This window comes from Lolium perenne, chromosome 7 (assembly GCF_019359855.2).
Source record: "Lolium perenne isolate Kyuss_39 chromosome 7, Kyuss_2.0, whole genome shotgun sequence".
Classification (NCBI taxonomy): domain Eukaryota; kingdom Viridiplantae; phylum Streptophyta; class Magnoliopsida; order Poales; family Poaceae; genus Lolium; species Lolium perenne.
In genome coordinates this window covers 286,504,385-286,524,447 of record NC_067250.2, presented here as the reverse complement: position 1 = coordinate 286,524,447, position 20,063 = coordinate 286,504,385, and the positions used below count along the sequence as shown (strand labels likewise).

At 46.7% G+C, this 20,063-nt stretch overlaps 3 protein-coding genes across 3 annotated transcripts; all 3 read left to right on the top strand.

The window, feature by feature from the left end:
* Positions 1 to 3,900: 3,900 nt before the first annotated feature.
* LOC127312381 (G-type lectin S-receptor-like serine/threonine-protein kinase At2g19130) lies at positions 3,901 to 6,632 on the top strand. The gene has a single exon (XM_051342912.1). It carries the CDS (start codon positions 3,983 to 3,985, stop codon positions 6,413 to 6,415), a length of 2,433 nt encoding a protein of 810 aa, XP_051198872.1. The 5' UTR covers positions 3,901 to 3,982; the 3' UTR covers positions 6,416 to 6,632.
* Positions 6,633 to 7,121: 489 nt separating this feature from the next.
* LOC127312383 (uncharacterized protein At2g39910) lies at positions 7,122 to 11,340 on the top strand. The gene is made up of 7 exons (XM_051342913.1): positions 7,122 to 7,697; positions 7,906 to 7,992; positions 8,135 to 8,325; positions 9,127 to 9,322; positions 9,533 to 9,597; positions 9,689 to 9,790; positions 11,015 to 11,340. Exons 1-7 carry the CDS (start codon positions 7,191 to 7,193, stop codon positions 11,130 to 11,132), a joined length of 1,266 nt encoding a protein of 421 aa, XP_051198873.1. The 5' UTR covers positions 7,122 to 7,190; the 3' UTR covers positions 11,133 to 11,340.
* Positions 11,341 to 12,480: 1,140 nt separating this feature from the next.
* Positions 12,481 to 16,056, top strand: LOC127312384 (G-type lectin S-receptor-like serine/threonine-protein kinase At2g19130). The gene is made up of 2 exons (XM_051342914.2): positions 12,481 to 14,996; positions 15,648 to 16,056. Exons 1-2 carry the CDS (start codon positions 12,762 to 12,764, stop codon positions 15,819 to 15,821), a joined length of 2,409 nt encoding a protein of 802 aa, XP_051198874.1. The 5' UTR covers positions 12,481 to 12,761; the 3' UTR covers positions 15,822 to 16,056.
* Positions 16,057 to 20,063: the final 4,007 nt, after the last annotated feature.

Genomic DNA, 20,063 nt, shown 5'->3' with positions numbered 1-20,063 from the left:
ATTGACACATCGAGAAACTGATCTCGCCAGATCTGAAGGACCGATCATCACACGTTGCCATCAACTCTGAGACGTCGCCCAGAAGGTCATCACTGGTGTAGGAGTAGAGTTGATGCAGATTTATTAGTCCGAACACCGCTCTCACCACCCCAACGACGCACCATAGGAACCAAAACCTAACCCTAACTACTAGGCCACGACGGAGGAACAAGATCCCCCTCCCTCATACTGCCGCTGGAGCAGCGAGAAGAGGAAATGGGGACTAGGGCCAACGCCCTAGTCGGACGAGATCGGGGGAGCTGGCTGCCGCCGCCTCTCACGAGAGGAAGAGCGGAACGGTTCGCTTGTCTTCTCCTGTTGTTCTCCTTGGAAGTAGGACGTTGGGGATGGATGTGACGAGCAGGACCCACTGCCAGGATTGCTTGTGAGTGGTGACTCCTTCAACTCAAAATTCAAGTAGTGTCAAACAGTTTGGGGTATTTTTTAATACGAAAAGGAGCTTAGCTGTGTGCGGATCTATAGGTGACAGGGGATGTGCTCCCCACGAATAGCGAGGGCTAAGAGCATCTCCACTGGTCCTCCCATAGCTTTCTGAATAGCATTTTGGGGATCCTAGAGAGAGAAACTGCCCACACCGACGGTTCCGAAAAAGCGCCGGCCATTTTTAGACCTTACTAAAAGCGCCGACACGCCCGTAGCAATCCCTTCGCGAAGGGACCCGATTGGGAGTGCCGGCGTCCAATTTCTGCTCAAAAATTGCATGTGGCCCACTTGCATGTGACACAGCCTCTAAAGATCCTCCTCTCTCCTACTTTTTCTGTCCCCCCTTGCATATGCATGCATGGTGTCGACGTCTCTATTAGGTTAATTGATGTGAGACACGGTCCACAAATGCTAAGTGCATGCAGCCGACGCTCCCTATAGCCTGCTGCCGGCGTGCATGCCGGCCCTTTTTTAGGAGGACCGGTGGAGATGCTTTAACTGGGCCAACGATTTTTGTGTTTCGCTTTGCTTCGGTCTGCTCGTTTGATTTTGGGTTTTCGGGTTATCATCGGTTTTTTGTTTCTACTAGCCATTTTTTATTTTTGAAAATGTTCAAGTTTGAACTATTTTTGGACATTTTTGTTTTTTGAACATTTGTTAGTTCAAATATTTTTCATATTTTGAACTTTTTAAAATTTAATTTTTTAAATATGAAAGCATTTTCAAAATTTGGATTTTTTATATTTTGGACATTTTTTATTATTTTTAAATTTTGAACCATTTCCAATTTTAAGCTTTTAAAATTTAGAACGATATTCAATCTTGAATATTTTTTATTTTTGAACATTTTTAAAATTTGAATTTTTTTCAAATTTAAACAATTTTTGATTTTAAATAGAAAAAAGGAAAAAACGAGTACCTTTTGTTGGACCGCTTTTGGAGCGGCCCATGATGAAGTCGCTTCAGGATTCCCTGTGCTCCCGCCGGTGGTGCTCAAGCGGACCTCTAGAAATATATCATCACTCATGACCGGGTAGGCCTGGATCCTCTTCCAGTCCATGGTGAGGACGAGAAATAACCTAGCTAGCCTTGCTAGATAATCCTAGGCGACAGGCTATACCATTGCCAGGATTTGGTTGGCGATCACTGGATGAAAGCTGCATAAAAGTCAATACTGATGCTGGTGTGGGGGAGCGGGAGGTGTTGAGATCACTAGTCCGATGATTGAAGTGGCAATGGCACTAAGGGAGGGTGTGATCTTCGTCAAGCTGTGTGCGCGAGTGGTGTTTGAAGTGGATTGCTTAGAGATTGTTAACCTCTGGGACTCGAGGGCTCGTTCTCGCGCAGTTGTTGAGCCGATTTTACAAGACATCGCAAAGCATTCTAGTTTGTCTTCTTCTTTTGCTATTCAACATGTAATAAGATCGTCTAACGCAGTCGCTCACATATGTGCCAAGCACGGTTGCACGTTGGAGTTGACAAGTGTTTGGATGGAACTTCCCCCTTAGCTTCCTTATTGCCGGTCTTCAGGCTGACATCGTAGGAGCAGTTGTTGATGGTTAATAAAGCCCTGAGATTCCATGCAAAAAAAGCACGACACCAAACGGTCGTCACGAGGCTATACATCGCTTTTCCGTGGACCAGGAAGACGAACCTCGCCTTGGAGGCTAATCCCCTAAATAAGAAGTGTTGCCATCGCGCGTCTGGTGGTCTTCAAGCTGTCCGGCTTCTCCTGGCCACTCGTGGCGGCGAGGGGAAGATTCTAGTAGCTTGATGACAACCGTACTTTCTAAATGGCTCTCGGAGCTTTTGGAGTTTGTGCTCCCTGCAGCGGCTCCCAAGCGACGACGTGGTCTGGCCTCTACTATTCATGGTCATAGTGTTGACCTCGCCGCGCTCTGCCGTGGCCGCTACTTGAGCATCTTCTTCCTACTTCAGTAGCCTCGGCGCGGCCATTCAAGCTCCAACTCTCCCAAGTGGTGTTATCCCCGACGAGAGTAGGAGCGGCGGTGCCTAGATGTTGTCCACTGCCAGCATTGAGCAAGGACTTTATTACGTTTTTTCGATCTACTTTCTGGTGTTCTTTGTAAAAATACAGGACCTTATTATAATTTCCTTATTCTGCAGGGCTCTTCGTGTAATTATACACCCACCATTTCCCATTTTAGAAAGGAACCACCCTATTTCCCTCGCATCCATGGCCAATCAGAAGAACCAAAAGCACCTCAACATATCTCGGTTGAGGAGGTCGCCGACGACAACGAGCTTGGCCTTATTTGCGAAAATCCCGGATTTGGACCCGCTCGCCATCAACTCCGACAGCCGCAACTTGATGCAGGAGCATCTCGCGCATCAGATGCACTAGGTCATGCCAGAAAACATTGTCACCCTACTACAAACTACCCCTGCCAGCAGACCACCACTACTCGTAGATCTAGCTACAGGCCAACAACAGCTCCCCCTCCCACTCTGGCCGGCGAGGCCACCAGAAGAGAAGGGCCAGAGGCCATGGGGAAAGGAGGGGGACTCTCACACCCTAGTTTTCTCAAGAGAGGGGGGGGGGGGGGGTGGGCTTCTTGGTGATTTCCAACGGGCCAGTTCCAACACCGACCATCGAGCACCGAGCGCTCAACCAATGCGACATGCCTCTACCACCACCTCGCGATGAAAACATGATGAAGAAATCCAAACGCCTGACCACTACGCTGCGGACTTCAGACCAAGAGTTGAAGAAGAATAAGAAGAATTGAAACAAACAAAGGCTATACATGTTGAGTTACCGTAGCTAAAGATCGGTCAAGGTAGCGCGCAAGTACATTTTTTGTGATGCCAAATGCCTTTATTTGGGCCGAGTAGAGCGTTGCCCGTAATAAACTAGTAGTAAGTTCAGATATCAGAAAAGGAGATCAAAATCATTCTATTTTATGACCAACAGAAAAAACCACAATTTGAAGCAAGTCAAATTATTACAATTTTTTTTTTAGATTCTCCTAACAAATAATGAATCCGAACTTAAGTTTTCAACATTGTACATCAAACCTTGAGGAAACCTATTACTTCTTGTCCGGAATTTATTTCCGACTTCTTTTAGTTGGACTGAGCGAAGATCGCACATAATATGAGACAGCACACATTTTTTCATATCACACTCTCTATGTCACATGCCATCCCAACACGCCCACGGGTCACCCGGACATGCTAGGAAAGACCACCATCAACAAATAAAAGAGCTTCACCTTCACCACAAATAAATCACGTAGACATCCGTACTATAACTACTATTCAGGCCCAAGGTCCTTTTTTGGCGGTCTGGCCGGTCCGATCAGTAACTGAATGAGGGCGACAAGATTTCGACCAGCAAACAAGATGACTCCACTAATTTGGGTGTTGTGCTTTACACCATAGTGATTATATGTCCCGATGACCACTGAGCTCCCAGCCTAAGTTTGCAGACTCCGCACAGCAAGTTTCAGGACGCCCTCACCACCTTAAGCTCACCATGTCTCTCCTCCACATTGTTTTCACCTTGCTCTTGTACATGCGCATCCCAGCAGGTTCTGCTGCGACGGATACCATTTTGGCTGGCCAAGCACTTGCTGTCCACGACAAGCTCGTCTCCAAGAATGGCAGGTACGCGCTTGGCTTCTTCAAACCAAACAGTAGCAAATCATCTCAGGACACTACCAACTGGTACCTCGGCATATGGTTCAATACAGTTCCCAAATTTACTTCAGCATGGGTTGCAAATAGGGATAAACCGGTCAATAACACCACCTCACTAGAGCTCACAATCTCCCAGGATGGGAACCTTGTCATCTTTAACCGGTCCACCAAGTCCATAATCTGGTCTACACAAGCAAACATCACAACAAATAGTACCACCGCTGTGTTGTTGAGTAATGGAAATCTTATCCTCACAAACTCTTCAAATTCATCAGAGGTTCTATGGCAGAGCTTTGATCACCCCACAGATACATTTTTCCCCGGGGCGAAGCTTGGATGGGACAAGGTCACCGGCCTGAATCGCCATTTTATTTCTTGGAAAAACTCGATTGACCCAGCTGCCGGTGGTTACCGCTATGAGTTAGACCCCGGTATTGGTGTCAACCAGTTATTGCTTGTGGCATTGAACTCATCCACGCCATATTGGTCCAGCGGTACATGGAATGGAAAATACTTTTCCCCAATTCCAGAGATGACAGGCCGCCATGCTATTAGTGCAAAGTTTGTTGACAATGAGCACGAGAAGTACTTCACATACAATTTACTAGAGGAATATATGGACCCAAATATGCTTACTCGTCATGTAATTGACATCTCAGGTCAAATAAAGACATTCACTTGGGTGAAGGGCTCACAGGACTGGGTACTGATGAATGCCCAACCAAAAGCTCAATGTGATGTCTATGCAGTTTGTGGACCTTTCACAATTTGCACTGACAATGATTTTCCACATTGCATTTGTATGGTGGGCTTCACCATAACATCCCCCAAGAACTGGGAGCTAGAAGACCGAGCAGATGGGTGCTCGAGAAATACTCAACTAGACAACTGCATTAGGAACGCAAGCACAAAGCATACGACAGACAAGTTCTACTGTGAGCCATGTGTTAGGCTGCCCCAGAATGCCCGAGAAGTCGAGCCTACTAAAAGCTCGGGTGAGTGCGCACAAATTTGCCTGAATAATTGCTCTTGCACTGCGTACTCCTTTGGTGACAGTGGATGTTCCATGTGGCATAATGAATTGCTCAACATAAGACAACTAGAATGCAGTGACTCAACCAATTCAAATGGAGAAACTCTTTGCCTTCGTCTTTCTGCTAAAGATGTACAAAGTTTGAAATACAACAGAAGGGGGATTGCTATTGGAGTTGTAACGGGTACATCCATTTGTGCTCTAGGCATATTTGCACTCATACTGTTACTAATGATTTGGACAAACAAAAAGAACAACTCTGGTCTCATACTGAATGGTTCTACAGGTTGTAATGGAATCATTGCATTTAGATACAAAGATCTACAGCGAGCAACAAAAAAATTCACAGATAAGTTGGGGGCAGGTAGTTTTGGTTCTGTATTCAAGGGGTTTATTAGTGACTCAAATGCCATAGCAGTTAAGAGGCTTGATGGTGTTTATCAAGGAGAGAAGCAATTCAGAGCTGAAGTGAGCTCACTTGGAGCTATCCAGCACATCAATTTAGTTAAGCTTGTTGGTTTCTGTTGCGAGGATGCTAAGAGGCTGCTTGTTTATGAATACATGTCAAATCGCTCTCTTGATGTCCATCTATTTCGAAGCAATTCTACAGTGTTAAATTGGGCTGCTAGGTATCAGATAGCCCTGGGAGTTGCAAGAGGGTTAGCCTACTTGCATGACAGCTGTCGAGACTACATCATACACTGTGATATCAAACCAGAAAACATACTTCTTGATGCTTCATTCCTTCCAAAAATTGCAGACTTTGGGATGGCAAAGCTTTTAGGAAGGGATTTTAGCCGAGTATTGACAACGATGAGAGGGACTGTAGGGTACCTTGCACCTGAATGGCTTACTGGTGTTGCTATTACACCAAAAGTTGATGTTTATAGCTACGGGATGGTGGTGCTGGAAATTATTTCTGGAAGGAGAAACACATGTGGACCATTTTCTAGCAATGGCAACATTGATGTTTATTTCCCTGTGCATGCTGCACATAAGCTTCTTGAAGGAGACGTGGGGAGTTTGGTAGATCACATGTTACATGGTGATGTCAATCTGGATGAGGCTGAACTGGCTTGCAAGGTTGCATGTTGGTGCATCCAAGATCATGAGCTTGATCGACCAACAATGGCAGAGGTAGTTCAGATTCTCGAAGGGATAGTTGAGGTCAGGATGGCCCCAATACCAAGACTGCTCCAAGCAATGGCTGGAAGCTCGCGTTCAACCTGCTCCTAATGTTTGTGCTTCTTGGGAAACTAGCTGGCTGAGCGTCTGCATGTTATATTATACTGTATGTGTACACCTAAGACTATAGCTGTATTTATTATACAAATGTAATGCTTATGATTGAAGAAATAGTTGTATTTTGTATGAAGTATTAAATTTGTAACAGTCTCAATCTACCCTCAATGCATCATTATAATCAGGAGTTATATTGAAAATGGGTGCCATACATATTTCACTTGTCTCTCACAGAAAATCTCCAATTTGGTCTATGAAGTTGCCCTGAATGTATGCTTTAGTCACGAATTTGCAAATCGTGAATTCTTGGCCAAGAAGTTGCCCCGCGCGAGCGTTTTGGTCATTCCGTCGCTTCAACTATTAGTTTTCTGACGCGCCTAATTGTTTTTTCTACAAATTGCCCCTAAGTAAGTCAAACCGAGGACTAGAAAATTAGAAAAAACAAATTTTTGCAGGCTAATTTGCAAAAGAAAAATATAAAATTGGCCACGTCAGCAAACTAACGGTCGCCGTGACGGGAGTGACGAAAACACTCACGCGGGGCAACTTTATAGCCCAAAATTCACAATTTGCAAGTTCGTGGTCAAAACGCACATCCGAGGCAACTTCATAGATCAAATTGGGTTTTTTCTCTTTTTGTAAAGTCGAACTACGAAGCATATTTGAGCCTTGTTTCAACTAGGACGGTGCTTACTGGTTGTTGCGAACTCATCAGTTCTCGAACGGGCCGGGCCAAAAGTGTTCCGTCACTCGATCAGCCCAGGCCACAATGCCGCCGCCACCCGCCGCCGCAGCCTCGGCGGCGCTCCGCCGCGAGGACCTCCTCCGCATCGCCTCCCCGCTCCGCTCCTCGCTCGCCTCGGCGCCCTACGCGCCCCCGGAGGGCTCCTCCACCTCCGTCAAATCCCTCCTCGCCTCCCTCCTCCCTTCCCCCTCTCAACACCCCCCGGCGGTCGAGGCCGGCAAGGAGGCCGTGGACCTGCTCCTCTTCTGCGCCGCCGCCCGCGCGGCTTCCGCGGAGGCCCCCGCGCTGCACTGGGTCCCGGAGGGGCTCTCCAAGGCGGCGGCCGGCGCCATGGAGGAGATGGCCGCGGCTGGCGGCTGGGCCGATGCCGGGGAGATGTTGCTGGCGCTGATGCCCGAGGCGGTGCCGCCGCTGAAGGCCGTGCTCAAGGAAACGGATGTGGACGCTGAGGATGACATGATTTGCGCCGACAGGCCGCCCAAGGAGCACGCCTTCGTCGCCGCGCACCAGTTCCGTTGGCTGTTGTCTCAGGTTTGTGCGCTCAGTCATTGGTACATAAAGCATCCTTCTCTTTGCAATTGATTCATTCTATCTATATGACCTAGATAATAGTTTATTCAGGAAAACTTGGCTCCTGCCCGAATAAAACTTATGGCAGCACCAGCAGCATTATTCAGTGAAGTTTCAGACGATGTGGTGCTAGAGGTGTTTACTGCAGTTGCTTCTTTGAGTGTTTCAGGTTAACTATCCGAAGCTTGGGGATCTTTGTTGGTTAGTCATTCCTTGTGCTTTGACTGCATTGGATCATTGGTCACCAGATGTTAAGGTATGGACGGTATTCCTTTTTGGTTTCTCTATTGAGGATAAATTTTAGTCCATGCTGTATAGCAGTGCACAGTTTGCCATACTGTGATGTTAGACGACGTTAGCGGGCATTTTGAGTGAAGTTTTTCTTATATGGTTGACAGGAACAGGGAATGGTTAGCTTCATGCACATAGCAAAGAATGTCAAAGTAACAGAATTAAGTTTGTACGAAGATGCAATACTCGATGCGTGCTGCAATAACATTCCTGCAGATGATGAATTATGGTACCGCATTGTTGAGGTATCGGTCCTGCTGTTGACTTGCACCCAAAGAAGTAACCCGCGTAGCCCTTGGTATGCTCTTTTCCTACTTGTAAAGTGTCCCATTTATTCCCAGTTCGAATCATATCTATCCTTCCAAGCTCTACAGCCTCTGAACAAACCAACCTTATCCTTCTTGTAGGGTGTCAAGTAGGATCCCATCTAAATCCCACTTGTAGTGCATTTTGCTTTTTCTAGTGTAAATATTGACACAAAGATTTGAACTAGAAAAGACAAAATACACTATAAGTGAAATCCCGGTGGAATCCCCACCTTGACACCTTACCTTCTTGGAAAATAGATTAGACTATTTGGAAATGTTCAAGATAATTATGATATAAACATATTAGTTATCTGACATTTTGAGAACTGGGGTATAGCCTTTTTCTTTTGCACCAAAAGGCAAGCGAGGCGCATGATACTAGACAGAACTTTTACCTTTTGTTCAAACGAGACCCTCCTACTTCCACGATGGATCAGGAAATTCACAATTTTGAATGGAGTCGTTTAAAACTGAGAAATTGGTTTAAGTGAGATGCGTCTTCTCTTTTTATTAGTCGCTGTTTTGAAAAGTAACTTAGCTGGACTCTGCTTAACTTATATTGATGTACAGTTTCATTATTGATGAATCTGAGGTTAATGCTGTAGTCGTTGTTTGGAGAAGGCAAGGCTAGGGAAATAAACACTTCTACTTACTGAACTTTTTACTGTAAATGTTTGCATGCTAGTAAGAGTTTTATACGTACACTATCATCATTCTGGATCGGCTCTAGCATAAACATAAACAAAATACTTGTTTCTTTTCCTTGAACTTCAGTTTTCCATTGTTTCCAGGTACAGTAAAATGCTTGCTGAGATGTTGGGTCACCTGGAACGGCAACCACTAAACAAAGAACGTCGTGTTGCATGGCTTAGCCTTATCGGGCCAGTTTTTGATGCTATGGGCCTCTTTCTATTGGCACATTTTCGTCTCCTCTTCTCTCTCTTTTTCCAATGGATGCATGCTGATGATGATAGAACAGTTCTACTGGTAAGCAAATTGTCCAGGCTATGGACAATGCATGATACATTTCATCTTGGACTTTTGGCTTTCTGTTACTGTCAGATAGTCATGCTAAGTTAGTTTTATAGTATTTGCAGGTTATAATTTTTGTAACCATGTGAATATAGGAAATGTTGTTTATGTATTAATAGTACCATGTTATGGTATTTTAGTATTGTAACCACGTATCATTTACAGGTTTTAGAGCGAACTCATGCAGTTATTAAGCTCACTTGGATCAGACAGTCACCCTATATTTCAAGGTATTAGGAATCGTGATTCTTCTCATAATTATCTGCCATTTTCTTTGCCTTCTCAATATGGATATTTCCAACTCATTTTATTTGTATTTAGGTTGGTGGATGAGCTTGTTCTTTTATATAAAGAGTCTGCCACACGAAAGAGCCGTGAGATCATGAGAAATCACATAGTAGGAATACTTGTGCTACTCCAGAAGTAAGCTTATCCTTCACTGTGGTGTTACTATTTGCATCACTTTTGTATAAATTGCAGTTGGACTGTTGGACTGAGTCTTTCAGAGTTCATTAGGTTTAGAAATCAGAATAGTACAGTGGTTCGGAATGACTCCTTATGACCCACCTTGTTGGCTGTCATTCTACTCTCTTGGTGCTACTTTCTGGCATAGGGGTCAAATTGGATATTTAATTCTTCGCTGTACTTTTCTTATTGTCTTTTGGAATTAGTTATTCAAGATAGGCTTCTATTATTTCATACCTAGTTAGCTTAAAGTTAATGGTAATTTATCCAACTCGACAATACTAGTTGGAACAAAACCTTCTCCAGTGGTAAAATAATTCATTTTAACCCGAAACTTAAAATAGAGGACGAGCTCCATGTAATTCTTTATTTTGACAAAAAAAAACATATTTCAAAGTTTTAGAAAAATCTGTTGGTAGACATTGTTATATACTATAAACGTGCATAATCTCAATGCAAAATACTATGTATTCTAGGCTACACAAAGATGACAAAAACATGGATCTGAGAATAGTGAAACAGTACACATTTTGAAAACTCTAAAATTGTCAGATTTATCATTTTTGTGTAGCCCAAAATACCAAGAATTTTGCACGCCTATAGTATACATCATTGACCACCTATAGAATATTTTTCGATTTTTTGAAAGTAAAGGTCCCCATGGAGCTCGGGAGCCATTTGTCCACACCCCATTTTAACCTTATATTGTGTTTCCCCATTTTAACCTTATATTGTGTTTCTGGGGTGATTATGAAATGTGTTTCTCTTTAGAGTTCACACGAACTAAGTGAGTTTCTGTCCTGGAGCAACTGCTTACCTAAATTAGTTTGTTCCATTTATATTAAGCGGCGATTTGTTGTTGTTTTTGTTAGATATTCCTACCAGCCAACTTTCCCAAAAGACCGATCTGATAGGAAGTCGAGATATAATATACTCCCTCCATCACATGAAAGTTGTCTTAGATTTACACAAAGTTGGATGTATCTACACACTGTTTAGTGTCTAGATACATCCAAATTTTGATAAATCTAAGACAGTTTTATGGGACGGAGGGACTACTAATATTCCTACCTACATCCCAAAAGACCGATCTGATAGGAAATTTTATGTACCTTGTTTCATCCTTTCTTACTCTGGTGATCTCTCCTTCAGTATTTTTCATAGTAAGATGTACTCATGCAGATGCAAGGGACAGCTATTTGAGGAAGCTTGGAAAAAGCATGAAGTTGACCCAGATTTAACACTCCTGCGATCCTGTTTGAAACAACTTTGCACCAAAGATAGTTCGCCAGACTTATGAGTTTATCTGTTAGATGTACATAGTTGCAACTTGTATCAACTTAGGGCTGTTACATCTTAGTTGTTAGTTCTTGAATTTGGATGCATTGTATTTGCTCGTATTTTTTTCCTTTAAGGTCAGCTGATAGAGGATTCATGAAACCGTGGTAACACTGATAGATACACTGAACCGAGGCAACTTATCAAGGCAAACCACTCTTATCTTGTAAGTTCTGCAACTTCTCTCTTTCTTTTTCTGACAGTGTACCTGGCTTCGGCTGGGGCACTAAACACGTAAAATCCTATCAATTTCTCTTTTGCCATATGATGCATAGTATCTCAGATTTACCATGAGCCATAAAATACAACGTGTCTTACGTTCATCATGATACATTACATAGGTTACATACCATCGAACATATATATGCTGATGTAAATTGACTAAATATGTTACGAAGTACTCCAGATCAGATGGAAGAACCCATTGAAGGCTCAAAATGTCACAGCAAAGGGATTTTCCATCATGGAGCGTCAGACAGCTTATCATGTCCGCAATTTATATCTCTCTGTCGACAGATCTCCATTTAATAAGAAGATCCCTCCATTTAATAAGATCATTGGATCTGCGTCTCCTCGCCTCCCTTGGTTGCTGCTGCGCAGGCCCGATGAAATCTAGTGAGGACGTGCTATCCGCGGTCACCGAAAATCCAACCCAAATTTGTGTTTCGGAAAAAGTAGCCTACTTGACATAAGGGGTGGGCACTCGTCTTTCAAGCCCACCGTCATCACTTTGAAGTTTGCGGGGCACTGTTTACGTACAGCCTCTACGAGTTGCAAGTGAATGGGGCCGGTGCGTGGTGAACGGAATAGTTCATCGAGCCATTTCTCGCCTTAACCCAAAACTAAATAGGAAAAGGGGTACTTGATATTTATTTCAACCCGGGAGTAAAAATCATGATCTGGTAAGTAAGATGTCAGAAAAGAAGTACACAACCATTATGTTTTATGACCAAACAGGAAAAACTAACAATTTGAGAAACTCAAATAGTTCTAGTTTTATTTTTATTTTTTATTAGGTTCTCTCCATATTAATGAATCAAACTTAAATTCTCAGCATTGTAGATCAAACCAGGAGTAAATCTATATTTTTTTTTGTCTGGAACTTAATTGTGACGATTGCACGTCATGTGATATGGAGTACATTTTTTCATATCACCATACTCTCTTTAATTATCAAATCCATTAAACACTCGGAATACTCACCAACGAGTGGTTATTCAGGTCCAAAGACTGTTTCTGGCCTTCTGGGGCACTTATGGTAACCAACGAACGGGCGAATGGCTACTCAGGTCCAAAGACTTAATCGTACCATGCGGGCGAACCAGGTGTCCGGCGCTCATGTCCCCAGCGTTCTTCTTCGGTTCTTCCTTCAACCCTTCCCTTTCAAAACAACACGACATTCTTTGCCTGCCGTGCATACTATGCAAAATGCACATCATCATCATTCATCAGCACATGACTAACTTTTGACTCCAGGAGTTTGGATGTTGTGCTTGACTCCACGGTGTGCTTATTTATAGCCATGCCCACAGTCTACGTTTACAGCGTGTAAACAACAAGTTTCTGCCCGGCCTCGCCACTTCAGCACAGCATGCCTCGCTTCCTCCATTTATTCACCTTGCTCTTCTACCTACGCATCTCAGCAAGTTCTGCCGCGACAGACACCATCCAGGCCGGACAAGCACTTGCTGTCCACGACAAGCTCGTCTCCAGCAATGGCAGGTACGCGCTTGGCTTCTTCAAACCAAACAGCAGCAAATCATCTCAGGACACTACCAACTGGTACCTTGGCATATGGTTCAATACAGTCCCCACATTTACTCCAGCATGGGTTGCAAATAGGGATAAACCGATCAAGAACACCACCTCAGTGGAGCTCACAATCTCCCAGGATGGGAACCTTGTCATCCAAAACGAGTCCACCAAGTCCATAATCTGGTCTACACAAGCAAACATCACAACAAATAGCACCACCGCTATCCTCTTGAGTAGTGGAAATCTCATCCTCACAAACTCATCAAACCAATCAGAAGTTCTATGGCAGAGCTTTGATCACCCCACAGATACATTTTTCCCTGGGGCGAAGCTTGGATGGGACAAGGTCACCGGCCTGAATCGTAGTTTTGTTTCCTGGAAAAACTTGATCGACCCAGCTGCCGGTGGGTACCGCTATGAGTTAGACCCCAGTGGTATCGACCAGTTATTGCTTGTAGCATTAAACTCATCCACATCATACTGGTCCACCGGTCCATGGAGCGGAAAATACTTTTCCTCAATTCCAGAGATGGCAGCTCGCCACTCTATTAGTGCAAAATTTGTCAAGAATGACAGAGAGAGGTACTTGACATATAATATAGTAGATGCATATATGGATCCCAATATGCTTACTCGTCATGCAATTGACGTATCAGGTCAAATAAAGACATTCACATGGATGAAGGGCTCACAGGACTGGGTAATGATCAATGCCCAACCCAAAGCCCAATGCGATGTCTATGCAGTTTGTGGACCTTTCACAATTTGCAATGATAATGATGTTCCACATTGCATTTGTATGGAGGGCTTCAGCATAACATCCCCCAAGAACTGGGAGCTAGAAGATCGAGCGGATGGGTGCTCAAGAAAAACTCAACTAGACTGCATAAGGAACATAAGCACAACACACACCACAGACAAGTTCTACCATGAGCCATGTGTTAGGTTACCCCAGAATGCCCAAAAAGTGGAAGCAGCTGGAAGCTCGAATGAGTGCGAACAAATTTGCCTGAATGACTGCTCTTGCATTGCATACTCCTTTGGCGATAGTGGATGTTCTGTCTGGCATAATGAATTGCTCAACATAGGACGACTAGAATGCAGTGACACAACCAATTCAAATGGAGAAACTCTTTGCCTTCGTCTTTCTGCCAAAGATGTACAAAGTTTGAAATATAACAGAAGAGGGATTTCTATTGGAGTTGCAACTGCTACAGTCATTTGTGCTCTAGGCTTATTTGCACTCGTCCTATTACTGATGATTTGGACAAACAAAAAGAATAGCTCTGGTCACATTGTGAACGGTTACACAGGTTGTAATGGAATCATTGCATTTAGATACAATGAACTACAACGAGCAACGAAAAAATTTACAGATAAGTTGGGGGCAGGTAGCTTTGGTTCTGTATTCAAGGGGTTTATAAATGACTCAAATACCATAGCAGTTAAGAGGCTTGATGGTGCTTATCAAGGAGAGAAACAATTCAGAGCTGAAGTGAGCTCAATTGGAGCTATCCAACACATCAATTTGGTTAAGCTTGTTGGTTTCTGTTGTGAGGATGATAAGAGGCTGCTTGTTTATGAATACATGTCAAACCACTCTCTTGACGTCCATCTATTTCGAAGCAATTCCACAGTGTTAAGTTGGGCTGCTAGGTACCAGATAGCCCTTGGAGTTGCAAGAGGGTTAGCCTACTTGCATGAAAGCTGTCGAGACTGCATCATACACTGTGATATCAAGCCAGAAAACATACTTCTTGATGCTTCATTCCTTCCAAAAATTGCAGACTTTGGGATGGCAAAGCTATTAGCAAGGGATTTTAGCCGAGTATTGACAACAATGAGAGGGACTGCAGGGTACCTTGCACCTGAATGGATTACTGGTGTTGCTATTACACCGAAAGTTGATGTTTATAGCTACGGGATGGTGCTGCTGGAAATAATATCTGGAAGGAGGAACACATGCGCACCGTTGTCAAGCAATGTCGATGTTTATTTCCCTGTGCAAGCTGCACATAAGCTTCTTGAAGGAGACATCAGGAGTTTGGTAGATCACAAGTTACAAGGTGATGTCAATCTGGATGAGGCTTTTTTCGAAAAAGGAGCATAGCCCCAGCCTCTGCATCAATAGATGCACACGGCTTGCTTTATTAATAAAAGTATCAAGTCACAACCAATTCAACATCACTTATTACAACCACGGAATAGCTAAGGTCGATACAAGAATCAACCAACTGAAAATATGGCAAACAGAAAAGCTATGCATTTGCTATTCTATTAAGATGCCGCCACCCAGTAGCCTGGAAAAAGAAGTCCTGCGCAACCACTAGCATCCGGTTGCATCCAATAACCATATCCTCCCGCTGCTCCACTGGGAGGAGTAAAACCCATTGTTGAATTGAATGGGCAGCTCGCCGGATAACCTGCAAAAAATTAGTTCCACTTTGTTTGTTAAAGATGATATCATTTCTAGTTCTCCAAATAGCCCAACAAAGAGCTGAGACACCCATTCTAATTTTTTGTTTGTCCTCTTTCCTCACCCCATTCAGCCATCTACCGAACATATTAGTAGTATTAGCTGGTGGAGGAATATTATAAGTAAGGTACATCATACGCCATATTATCTTCGCAAAAGGGCAATCGAGAAACAAATGATTAACAGTTTCCATGGAATCACAGAAACAGCATTTTTGGCATCCTTTCCACTTCCGTTTCGCAAAAGGGCAATCTGGATGAGGCTGAACTGGCTTGCAAGGTTGCATGTTGGTGTATCCAAGACGATGAGCTTGATCGACCAACAATGGGAGAGGTAGTTCAGATTCTTGAAGGGCTAATTGAGACCACGATGCCCCCGATACCGAGACTACTCCAAACTATGTTTGAAAGTTGCTCCTAATGTTTTTCTTTCAGGGAAAACTAGCTGGTTGGGCGCCTACATGTTATACTGTACTATGTGTATACCTAAGACCATAGCTGTATTTATATTATACAAATGTAATGCTTATTACGGAAGAAATAGCTGTACTTCGTATGAAGTATTACTTTGTAACGGTCTCAATGTACCCTCACTGCATCATTATAATCTGGAGTTATATTGAATAAAGGTGCCATAAATATTTCACTTTTCTCTACTTACTTATAATGTGGAAATTCTAGCTTCTTGCCCTCAAAAAGAAATTCTAGCTTCTAAGGTCGAACTAGGAAGATTATTTGAGCCTTGTTTCAACTAGGACGGTGGTGCCCAAATGGTAGCCATGGCGGCGTCGGTGTTGTCATGACTGCTATGCCGTAGCAGCAATGGTAGTAGCAGAACAATGTGTGTGCCTTCACCTACAGGCTACGGTGTTCCCATAAACTCACCTGCATTCGAGTTCAAAAAAAAAAACTCACCTGCATTGGAAGTGGGATCTGATATGCAGTGGTGGATTAACGTTGTTGGCGATCCTTGCTCAGTTATTTTTTTTTTGACAGGTCACCGGGGGGAGCAGAAACGCTCCCGCCTGAATATTTTCCATTAATCACCAAAGATCGGGCGGAAAAGCCCCTTTTTTCGAGATTTTACATCAGGGGTAGGGGAGCAGGTCCAACGCACGGGGACAAGCTCATAAAAGGGAAAAAAAGAAAGCAGGGAAGCAAGGGTCGCTCAGGCACCAGGTAGGTAAGCCAGAGATCGACGTCTTCGCGATGATCAGGGGGGAGGCGGGCGCGCCAAAGAGAGGCGTAATCCCTGCAGCACTTGAGCAGGAGGGGTAGAGAGGGCGCGAGCCCGTTGAAAACCACCCCGTTACGGTGTTTCCAAAGGTGCCAGAAGCAAAGAAGGCGGAGTGTGGAAGCAGTCGCCGGCGGCGTCGAGGGAGGTAGGGGACAGCTCGAAAATTCAGAGGGAGCAAGCTCGGGGGAAGCATCAGCCCCAATAGCAGCCCAGAAGCTGCGAGCAAAAGGGCACCCGAACATGATGTGACCAGGCGATTTGGAAGGGGCGGCGCAGATGGGGCAGACGCTGGCAGCCTCGTCCAAGATACCCTTCCGGTGGAGGTTTTCACGGCATTGGATGCGACCTTTGACGAGGAGCCAAGCGAAGAACTTGACGCGGGAAGGAGCCTTGCACCCCCAAACGAACTCGACGTGAGCATCGTCGACCCCTCCGATGGTGCAGAGCTTGTACAGGGCGGAGGTGCGCAGCGCGCCGCCCTTTCTCGTGCAAAGAGGGAGGGAGCGCTGGTCGGGGGAGTCCGAGAGCGCAGTCTCAGCCACAACCCGCACCAGAACGTCCCTCTGCCAGGAAGCAGTGGAGGAGAGGCGCGGCACCAAGAGGATGTCGATGCCACAGGCGACGACCTGACGGACAGTGGCCTCCTGGAGCGTGCAATGGGAGAGGAGCTCCGGCATTGCCACACTGAGCATGCCGAGGGGGTGCCAGCAGTCGAACGAGGTGCGGGATCCATCGCCGATGCTAACGCGCGAGATGGACCGGTAGAGAGGCAGGAGCTGTCGCAGCGAGCTCCAGTGCGCTCCAGCCAAGGGAGAGGCGGGACCGGTCGTGTCGAGCGGCAGGCCTGCCAGGCTCGTCCAGACCCACCGAGGCCAGGATTCAGAGGGAGAAATGTGGAGGCGATGCAGGAGCTTGACGAGGAGGCAGGAGTTGACGTCCTTTAGGGAGCGCACGCCGAGGCCTCCCTCGATCTTGGAGCGGCAGACGGTGTCCCAAGACACCAGGCACTGAGCGCCGGAAACGCGGTCCGTGGCCGCCCAAAGAAAGGCGCGAGGGAGCCTGTCGAGAGCCGTTAGGACCCCAGGTGGGAGTTCCAGCGCGCCCATGGCGAAAGCGGGGAGAGCGTCGAGGACGGCGTTGATGAGGACGAGCCGCCCGCCCAGAGACAGCAGCAACGCGCGCCACCCAGGTACCGATCGACTTTGGCGATGAGGGGCGAGAAAGCCGAGAGACGCAGCTTCTCCGCCGAGAGGGAAAGGCCCAGGTAAGTCTGGGGAAACCCCTCCACCTTGCAGCCCAAGGTTTGTTGGATGACATCAAGGGTGGCAGCGTCGACGTGCATGGGGACAATGGTGCTCTTCCCGAAGTTGATGTAGAACCTCGTCGCCCGCTCGAACTGGTGGAGGAGGAGCTTGAGCCTCGCCGCCGCCCTAGCGTCCGCTCGCAGGATGATCAATGTATCATCCGCGTATTGGAGCACCGGGCAGGAGACGCCGTCGACGAGGGGATCGTCCCGCCGGACAAGGCGTTGGAGAACATCAGCCGTGAGGAGGAACAGGTAAGGCGAGAGGGGGTCCCCCTGGCGGAGCCTTGCTCAGTTATAACTTATAACAAGCTGGAAGAACAGCAGCATTATTATTCAGTAAAGTTTGAGACAGTGACAATCTCGAGATCAGATGGAATCCAATGGCGCATTGTGTGTTGAAACGCGAATAGAATCGGACGAGGCTCACCGGCCGGCAATCGGCGATGTGCCACACGGTTGCATGGCAGGGGGACTCAAATCCATGCTCGCCTCCTGGCCTTCGGAGAGTGAATGGCAGTTGGGAAAGTTGTATAGATGGATGCAATCCAAGGTCATGGCAGTTGGGAGAAGCCACGGCCAGTAATAGGGGAGGAGTCACACTCGGGTGGCTCGGGCAGCTGGAGCAGAGGGCTGGAGCCAAAGGGACGCGGCGGGATGGGGGCACTCTAGCGCGCGGCCACGGTGAGGCGCGGCAAGTCGATGCGACGCGAGCGGGAGTAGGGCTGCAGGTCCGCGCGACGCGGGGGAGGGCGCGGGCTCTCCTCGGGCAGTGGTGGTGGCCAGAGCGGCGCTGCTTCACTGCTGCGGAAGGCTAGAGCCTAGAGGGGAGAGGCGAAGCCTAGGGACGAATCCATTAATTTAACTTGAGCATCTCCTGAAGAGGCAAGATTACCTCTCCCGCACCCCACCTCTCCCAACCCTAACCGCCGCCGCCGGTAGCGCCGCCGGGGCAAAGACCCACGGGGCGTGGCGGCGGCGGGGGGCCCTCCTCGTCGATGCGTGGTGGACGACGGCCGGATCTCCCCTCCTCGACGCATGGCGGACCGGCCAGCGCGGATGGTGATGGGCGGCGGTGGCCTACGCTGCGGTCCCCCTCCTCCCGTCGGCTCTTCCCCGCAGCACTCCGGCAGGGGCTGGTGGTGGGTGGCGGCCAGGCCCATGGTCTGCGCCAATTCCCCCCGCCGCCTCTCGTCGGTGAGTGGAGGCGATCTCGGGCTTCTCCCGCGACATGAGGTCGCCCGAGGCATCAGCCTTGGGTTCGACGGTGGAGGTGGCCCTCTTCTTCGCCGGAGAGGGTCGGCCTGCGGTTGGTGGTGGTGGATCTATCGATCTATCACCGCGTTCCGGCGGAGAGATGGAGAAGTGTGGAAGCCGGCGACGGCTGATGTCACCGGTGGAGGGTTGGAGTTGCCATCCCGGGATGTTCGCCGACGTTGGGGTCCGACCTGAATAAAGGCGGCGGTCCTAGGGTCTCTCTTGCGTGAAGAGGAAGACCTGCCGGAAGCCTGGACTCGCGATCTGGCCGGTGTGTTGAGTTCCGGAAGGCGCCGCCGGCAAGTGTAACAGTGCTTTTATTGCCTGGAGTTTGCTGAATCGGCGGTATTCGGTCGTGCGCACCCATGTTTTTATTCCGACCGATTGGTCTGGAGGGAGCGGCGCGAAGCTCTTTTCTGTGTTGACACCAAGTGACAGCTGATCCATGGTGAAGTCAAAAGAAGAGAATATCATGAAGGACGGATTGGAGGACTAGCTAATGGAGGTTCAAGTCTTTACGCTGTTGAGGGGCTTGCTTGGTGTTCCGGACTTAGCAACGGTGGTATGGAAGTGGGGGCGGCAGCACATGTGAAGTTCAGAGTCTTACCTTTCAGGGTAAAAACCCAAGGTCTGGCCTTAACTGGTTGTGCTTGGCAATGTCCTTGTTGAAGGCTTTGTTTTGAGAGTGAAGACTATCTTCAGGGTGAAAACCTAAGATCTTTGATCGGACGACGGCGGCGCTGGTGCATTGTTCCCTTCTTGGAGGTCGCTTTTGAAGAGTCTGATTTTCAGGTGTTGTTTTGGTGGCGGTTGTATTACTGTTGCTAGGGCTGTGATGCTGTAGCGGGACTTTTATTTCTTAGTTT